General features: G+C 39.9%; 1 protein-coding gene across 18 annotated transcripts in view; it reads right to left on the bottom strand.

Annotated features, from left to right (window-relative positions):
* Positions 1 to 217: 217 nt before the first annotated feature.
* LOC127431471 (connector enhancer of kinase suppressor of ras 2-like) overlaps positions 218 to 7,708 on the bottom strand; it is a 128,614-nt gene continuing 121,123 nt past the window's right edge. For all 18 annotated transcript variants that reach the window (XM_051681883.1, XM_051681884.1, XM_051681886.1 and 15 more), the window contains 2 exons: positions 4,855 to 5,054; positions 218 to 3,865 (listed from right to left, as the gene is read on the bottom strand). In XM_051681883.1, the coding sequence (XP_051537843.1) occupies positions 3,635 to 3,865; positions 4,855 to 5,054 (431 nt within the window). In that variant the 3' untranslated portion in view covers positions 218 to 3,634. The remainder of the gene's footprint in view (positions 3,866 to 4,854; positions 5,055 to 7,708) is intronic.

Here is a 7,708-nt window from a genome sequence, read left to right as displayed (position 1 = left end):
TGCCTATTGGAGAAAGTTGCCCTGCATTTTGCCTGACAGGCTTCTGAGCTCCTACCCCTTCCCCTACATTTAGCATCCTAAAAGGTTGGGCCACCTGTCAGGCAATGAGCTAGGCATCTTTCTCCAATGTGCATTCACACTGGCCTTGGTTAAGTTTTAATATGTTTGACATTTAACATAAATACACACAGAAGCAATAAATAAAGCCTGCTTTTAAAGTTACATCCATAAAAGTTTATTGACTCTAGGTATAACCACATTTAACTCTGGAGAAAGCAAAAACGCTCTTTTTAAATAATGAAATAAATAAGGTTTACCAGGTTGAATGCTAAAACACAACACATAGAATCTGCACTGCCCGTATTACATGCCCTATTTATAATAAAGACAGGCAGCAGCACAGACCAACTAGATTGTTTACAACAACTTTGTGTTAAAAAATATGGCTGCTAAGTAAACAACATGATTTGCACTAAATTAGGAATAAAATGTATATATTAGTAAAGTAAAATATCAATAGACAATCTGATCTAGTAACTATATTTCCACTGTTAATCATTTCCACGCTGTCTTTCCTCTGAGAGCTAATGAAATCACATGGACACATTAGCACCAGCGTCACTCAATGATTATAATAAAGCAAACACTCTCTTAAGTAACATATAGAATGAAATGTGCTCTAATACAGTATATCAAGAGTCATACCTGAAATTTCAATGTACATCATATTATACATATCTTATATTGTACAATAAACTCTCATCTGAACATTCAGTGTTCTTAAAAATCTCACATAAAAAGTCTTCTTTGTGTCCACAGAAAGCCTGAGTGCTTCTTGGTCTTGAACAGCCTTCCAGACTCAAACAGTTCAAATAATGACGTTGAATCATTTTGCAGCTTCGGTTTAGAAAACAAAAAATGTGACTGTGTTGTATCTACAAGCCATGCAGCTAGAGAAGTTTGTGCTCGACTACTTAAATAAATGGATCACCTCCCGAACTTTGTCATTCATTTAATATCAGCAGTTGATTTGCTGCTTCTAAAGATATTGGGTCGAGTTTAGGGCAGCAGCTTTGCTCGGCAGAGCCATGCGTTGAGTCCCTGGGCTGAGACCTGCGATTGTCTTGACCTCGGCTGTCATAAAATCTCAATGTTATTCTGAGACAAATGTTCCCATATTGTCCACATTGAGCAGAACGATTCCATGACAGCTTGTAGAATGGAAAACGCAAGAAGCATGAAAAGAGGTATACAATACTAAACCGTAATACTGTTCTTTTCATTCTCCTGAAATAGCTGAATTAAACACAGTAGTCCATAATCCAAAAAAGTCTTTGCGATGAACAGCAAGTTTTGTGTGTGTAACAGGCACACAATTATTAACATAAGGGTGTACATTTTTGCTAGGAGTACCACCTTTACATCTGAATGCAAAGAGATGCAATTCCGCCTCATAATATCAGGGGATTGAAGCGGAGAGAGAACTTCCTCAATCCATCTCGAGTTACAGAGATAATGCTGCTTCTAGATAATGAAGCATACGCAATTTTCTACCAATCAAACCCCACACATTCTCTGGAAACTCATTTGTTATCAGAGGCTTAGTTTGAGAGCGGTGCATTCAGGTCAGAAAAGTGTTCACGGAAATGCCTGATCTTAAAGGAGTATTCCAATTTCAAAACAATGTGCGATCTGTGAAATGCTCTTGATTGCCACATAAAATAATTTTGACTCGTTCCACAGATTTTTTGTTTTGTTTTTCAGTAATGCATTTAAATTGGAAGACTACAGGGCAAATAATTGCAAAGCCACATGATTTTATGTGTTCACATATTGCCTGTGCAAAGTTACATCCAGTCTTTACACGACAAACACCTCTTATGATGGCGTAAAGTCAGCATACCCTGTAAATTTTGCATGATTTATGCAAGAATACAAGAAAGGGACTGTCTACTGTACATAGAGAAAAATTCACTTTCGTTCATCCACCTAGAAAAGTAGTAAACAAAAATAAAAGCTGCAACTTTCTGTTTTTAAACCCTCCAGCATGCTTTCCCCATAAACTTCCACTGTCAGTGCGTTACCGTAAAAACTTTTCTTTGTTTTTTCAAACTGAGGGATGAGTCAAATTATTGCTGGTGGTAATTGACAACATTTCACAGATGCTGTCGACAAAGCTTTTGTTTTGAACCGGGAATATTACTTTAAATACTTATCACTATGTCCACACACTCTGCAGGAATTCTGGTGAGATAAACAAATTTGTGTTTCACATACGCGCGCACACACACACACCTTCCACACAAATGTACAAATGCTATAAGTCGGGGCCAGCCGATGTATAACAGCAGTTCATAAATATATTGTATAATGCTGCAGTAGAGTGTTTAGTATGGTAAAGTGGCATATAAACATGGTAGCTAACCGCTAAGAGATTTAATTCTTAATGACAGCCAAACAAAAACACTGGTACAGCAGCACAAGAGTTAGAGTCAGTGTGTGTTTCAGTGTTCAAATGCCTCAGGCTTGTATTTGCTCTCCATGTAATCTTAGTGTCCAGTCCGTAGGTTCCATTTCCCAGTCCAAGTTCTTGTCTAACTGTGGAGCCAGGTTTGTCTTGGTGTGACGGCACCATCTTTCCTTGTCTGAGCCATAGGGAGGACTGGTAACCATGGCAACCCTGTGTGCAGAAGTGGTATACACTGAAGTCTGTGGGTAGTGCCTTGGGCCACTGAGAGTTCTTTGTGCAGCTAATCTTTGCTTGCGTAAACAATGTTTTTTCAAGTGTTTAAAAAGCGTAGACTGTTAGTCTGCAATTATAGTCAGGATGTGAAAGTTCAAGCAAAAGTGAGACGTGAATTGGTGCTTGTAGACCTTATTCAGTGTATAGTGGATGCAATATATTACATTTGACTCAAATGAAAATGAAGCTGTAGGGATAGAAGTACAATCAGTGTAAATCAGTGTACTTTTGTGTTCATTGTTCAGCCAAAAACACTGAAAATAAAGTGAGGTGCAAAAGTCTGAGACCCCATTGAAAATCTGGGATTCAAAATCTTATTTAAACCTAGAAATATGTGTGACCTTATTTTATGGTCACAAATCAAATAAGCAAACTTGTGACATTCACCATGTTAACTCCAAAAGCTAAGATTTTCTTGTGTGCATTGAAGCACACAAAACATTGGAACATTCTCAAATCATGCTTGGATAACATGGATTATCGGGTTTTGGACAAACTTGTGGAGTCATTGCCAGCTAGAATGCATGCTGTCATTAATGCAAATGGGGGACATACTGTACCAAATACTGACATTCTGAAATTTTCAATTCAACATTCAACTAAAATTGTTGTGCTGATAATAAAATGCATAATGAAAACACATTTTATTAAAAGAGAAATATGCAAAAGGGAATCATTAATTAGCAGTGGTCTCAAACATTTGGAAACCACTGTATCTCATAGCCTCGTTTTCATTTGTGTCAAATTAAACATGCCGTCTATCCAAACTTCATTTTTTCTGGAACTTTTATGCCATTATTATATTGTCGGTGACAACTACTTCATACAATGTGGCGATATTTTTGTGAAAAGTAACTGACGAAATCAAGGGAAAGTGTGCATTTGTGTATGTCAGACATGAGTCTCGATGTAGGAGTGTGTGTGTGAGAGGGAGGGTGTGCGGGGGGCAGGTTCTGGTGTGGCAGCAGGACTGAGCTCAGAGACGGGGCTGGGCTGATGGTCCCGCTGGGGCTCCCCTGAAAACAGCTCCATGTAAACTTTCTTCCATTCCTGGAACTCTGAGGATGTGAGCTTAGGATTGGCCAGCAGCTTGTCAATCAGTGCTACCTCGCCCTCCCTGTCCTATGGGAGTGAAGAAAGAGAGCAGGAGAGGGTGGGCATTATAGATACAGTCTCTTTCACACAGAAGTTAGGATGTCATACTCAAAGCACGCCACAGGCTGATAGCTCAGACGTAAGGCGATGCGGACTCACCTAGATGAGTAGAGCGGCACACACACACAGATAGCATGCTCATACTTGACTGGAGTCCTCTGGCACTGTGGGCTTCGTGCCCCCAATTAACCTTTCATTCAAGTCTGAGTGATAGGGGATGTTTACAATACCCACAATGCAACAGGAGTCTATGCCCCAACACAACAAGCACAGGGCAGCAGCATGGAAAGTGACACAGGGTCACAGCAGAGGCACAGACCGACTGACCTGACCACAGAAAGATACAATTGTGCACCAGGCAGAGTCTAAACTAGACTAAACCAGACAGAAAAGCAGGGTTCTCAGCAAAGGAGTCAGGAATTTTGGCCACACCCTCCTCCCACACCAGGCAGAGAAGTCCGTCTAACATAAATGGGATTCTGGAACAGCAGTTTGGCTTGAAAACATAAACAAACCTTAATGTCTTCATGTCAACAAACCTAAAGTCTTTTGTGACTATTGGCCTGTCCCAAATGCCACAATTGATGTATACTTGCATTCTTGTGGACTTGTAGTGGCTGTCGTGTGCCTGTGAAGTCCGTAAGACCGCAACGTGTCTCATTTGTCTTTTTAGGTTGCACCCTCATTGCACACTTTTGCCACAGTGGACTACTACCTGACAGTCTTTGTGGCATAACATCACCAAAGTGTAGACTCAGAGGAGGACTGCAAGGCCTTAGGGTGCATATGGGATAGGTCAAATTTCTACTACAAAAATCTTGACAATTTCTGCTGTCCTCAGAAACCCAAAGACATCAGACAGACGGAGGGGAATGGACAGATGGATAGACTGGACAGATGAGACAAAAAGGGACACACGGTGCAATGGGACCCATGCAGCAGCAAAGGTCAAGTACCTTGAGCGTGCTCTGCAGGATGCGGAGATGATGCAGTTTGTCATTTAATTGTGGATCGTTGCAACGCCGGATGAAAAGGTGTTTGTACTCCAGACGGGTGGAAAGGCGGTGCTCACCAATGGGAGACAGGCTGGCACGCTCCAGCGCCCGGTACAAATCACCAAGAGAATCCGCCTGTCCGTGGCACTCCTGCTCCCCGCCTGTGGGAGTCGCCACAAAAAGCCAGTGTTAAAGAGGGATGGCTTTAAAAGTAGCAGACCACATCACAGTGTGTGATTGCACAACAAACAGACAAACAGGTCACAATATTCTGGCTGTTATTTGTCTCTATTGAGTTTCTATTGAGGAGAAAAATGACGTAAAACGAGCACAAGAATTATTTCCTTCTGGCTGGCACGGCTAAATGCTTAATTAATGCTCAGGTTTTCTCTCATCCTTCATTCTAGTTCAAAGAAATGGGTGCTTGTTTTCTTTGTGCCAACAAAATATTTCCCTCCATGTCTGTATGTCTGCAATGTAAAAAGGGTTAGTTTGCCCAAAAATGTTAAACTGTTTATTATTTTCTCCATGGAACACAAAAGTAGAAGAATGAGAGGCTTTGTCACCATTCACTTTCATTGTATTGGAAAAAGATAAAATGACAGTGAATTGTGACTGAGGCTCTGTTCCTTATATTCTGCCTTTTGAATTCCATGGAAGAAAGAAAGTCAGGAGTTTAGAAAAACATGAGGGTGAGTCAATGATGACAGAATTTAAATTTTTTGAGTGAACTATCCCATTAATAATGACACACACCGGCCCTCTCACTGTCTCTGTGTTTAGCACGTAAAAACACACAAAATGGAAACAATTCACAATCTTGTTACAGAACATCAAGGGTTGAGTAAATGGGGACTGCTGCTGTCAGACACCTCAAGAGTGACTTAAACTAGACGGATTTCAGCCCAGTTTAAAATTAATAACCACAAGAGGGCAGCAGTCCCACACAGCGTCTCTTAGCATATGCTGCATATGGAGGGTAGAGTAGAATATTTTTTTTGTTGCATGTAGCAGGGGAATTATGTTTTAATAAATAGAGCAGAATGGCTCTAGATGGAAATCAGTTTAGTACTAAAAATCTCTAAATCATTATCCACACACACACCAAGGACTCCAAAGACATGGGCTGTCTGTCTGCAGCAGTATTTCTAACTCAAATAGCAATTTATGTTTTTTGTGTCAGTGTGGTAACTTGTGGATGGCTGACACTGCTATCAGGATCTGCATTTGTTACGCACTTGAAATAGAATATGTATGTTGCTATATTGGTAAGTTAAAATAATTCTAGAGTGTTTTTTCTACATTGCTTTGCAGTTGCTAAGGTGTTCTGGATGGATGTTTGCTGGTCCAGGTCAAAATTGCCCACTCCAAGTGTATATGATAAATCTGGTCCCTAGATATGTCTTGAGTCCCTCCAATTCAAGTGTATGGAATTTTTTCATCAGTTCTATAATTCAACAGGCATAAAGTTCAATCGCTTAGAAAAGTAATAGCACATCTCTCCTAAACAAGCCACATGATTTGATGGTCAGTATTATTCATGCACAAACAGTGGGACAAGTTATGCTCCAAAGTTTAATATTTAAGGTAAGGGGTTTTGAAAAAACCCTACAACTAATAAAGCTAATACGATTTTAAAGGTCTTTGTGATACTTCTATAAATTATTATATGGATAGTTCACCCAAAAATGAAAATTCTCTCATCATTTACTCACCCTCATGCCATCCCAGATGTGTATAACTTTCTTTCTTCTGCAGAACAAAAACAAAGATTTTTAGATGAATATTTCAGCTCTGTAGGTCCTTTCAATGCAAGTGAATGTTGGCCAGAACTTTGTAGCTGCAAAAATCACAAAGGGAACATAAAAGTATATTATATGACTTCAGAGGTTAAATCTATATCTTCAGAAGCAATGATAGGTGTGGGTGAGAAACAGATCAATAATTAAGTCCTTTTTTTACTATCAGTTCTCCTCCCTGCCCTGTAGGTGGTGATATGAATATGAATAGCCAAAAATAAAAGAAGTGAAGTGAAAGTGGAGATTGATAGTAAAAACGGACTAAAATATTGATCTGTTTCTCACCTACACCTATATCACTTCTGAAGATATAGATTTAACCACTGGAGTCATATGAATTACTTTTATGTTGCCTTTATGTACTTTTGAAGCTTAAAAAGTTTGGTACCCATTCACTTGCATTCTATGGACCTACAGAAATGAGATATTCATCTAAAAATCTGTGTTCAGCAGAAGAAAGAAAGTCATACATCTGTGATGGCATGAGGATGAGTAAATGATGAGAGAATTTTCATTTTTAGGTGAACTATTCCTTTAAATGGCACAGTTCTCACTAGAACTCTCTAGAAGTGCAGCAAAACTCTCCTATTCTGTAAAACAGTCTCTCTCTCCTATTCTGCCGGGAAACACACGATTGAGAGTCACAATCGATAGGCCGTGCCTTTCTTTTCTCTTCAGTATGTGGTACAGCACACATGGGCTCTTTGGATGACTAACAGATGCCCTCAACTCCTCCAGAGAGAGACAGAAACAAGAGCAAGACAAAAGACACACAGATAAGAGGGATACTCATTAAAAGCCACTGGGATTATTTATAGACTGCTGCTGGAGTTCCGTCTGACATGACGAAAAGAAATAAAGGGGAATATTAAAAGAAAAAGCGAAACGGTATGAGAGGGGGCTGATGGGATGTGAGGCGTTGAGATAGTGGACATTGGCTGAGTCGGGAGGGCAGTGAGATGAAGAATATACTGTAGATAGTGAGATAAAGGAAGATGGAAGTGAGCCATGGCATG

Source organism: Myxocyprinus asiaticus, chromosome 41 (assembly GCF_019703515.2).
Source record: "Myxocyprinus asiaticus isolate MX2 ecotype Aquarium Trade chromosome 41, UBuf_Myxa_2, whole genome shotgun sequence".
NCBI classification, from domain to species: Eukaryota; Metazoa; Chordata; class Actinopteri; order Cypriniformes; family Catostomidae; genus Myxocyprinus; species Myxocyprinus asiaticus.
The sequence above is the reverse complement of the archived record's forward strand: the minus strand, read 5'-3'. Positions and strand labels throughout refer to the sequence as shown.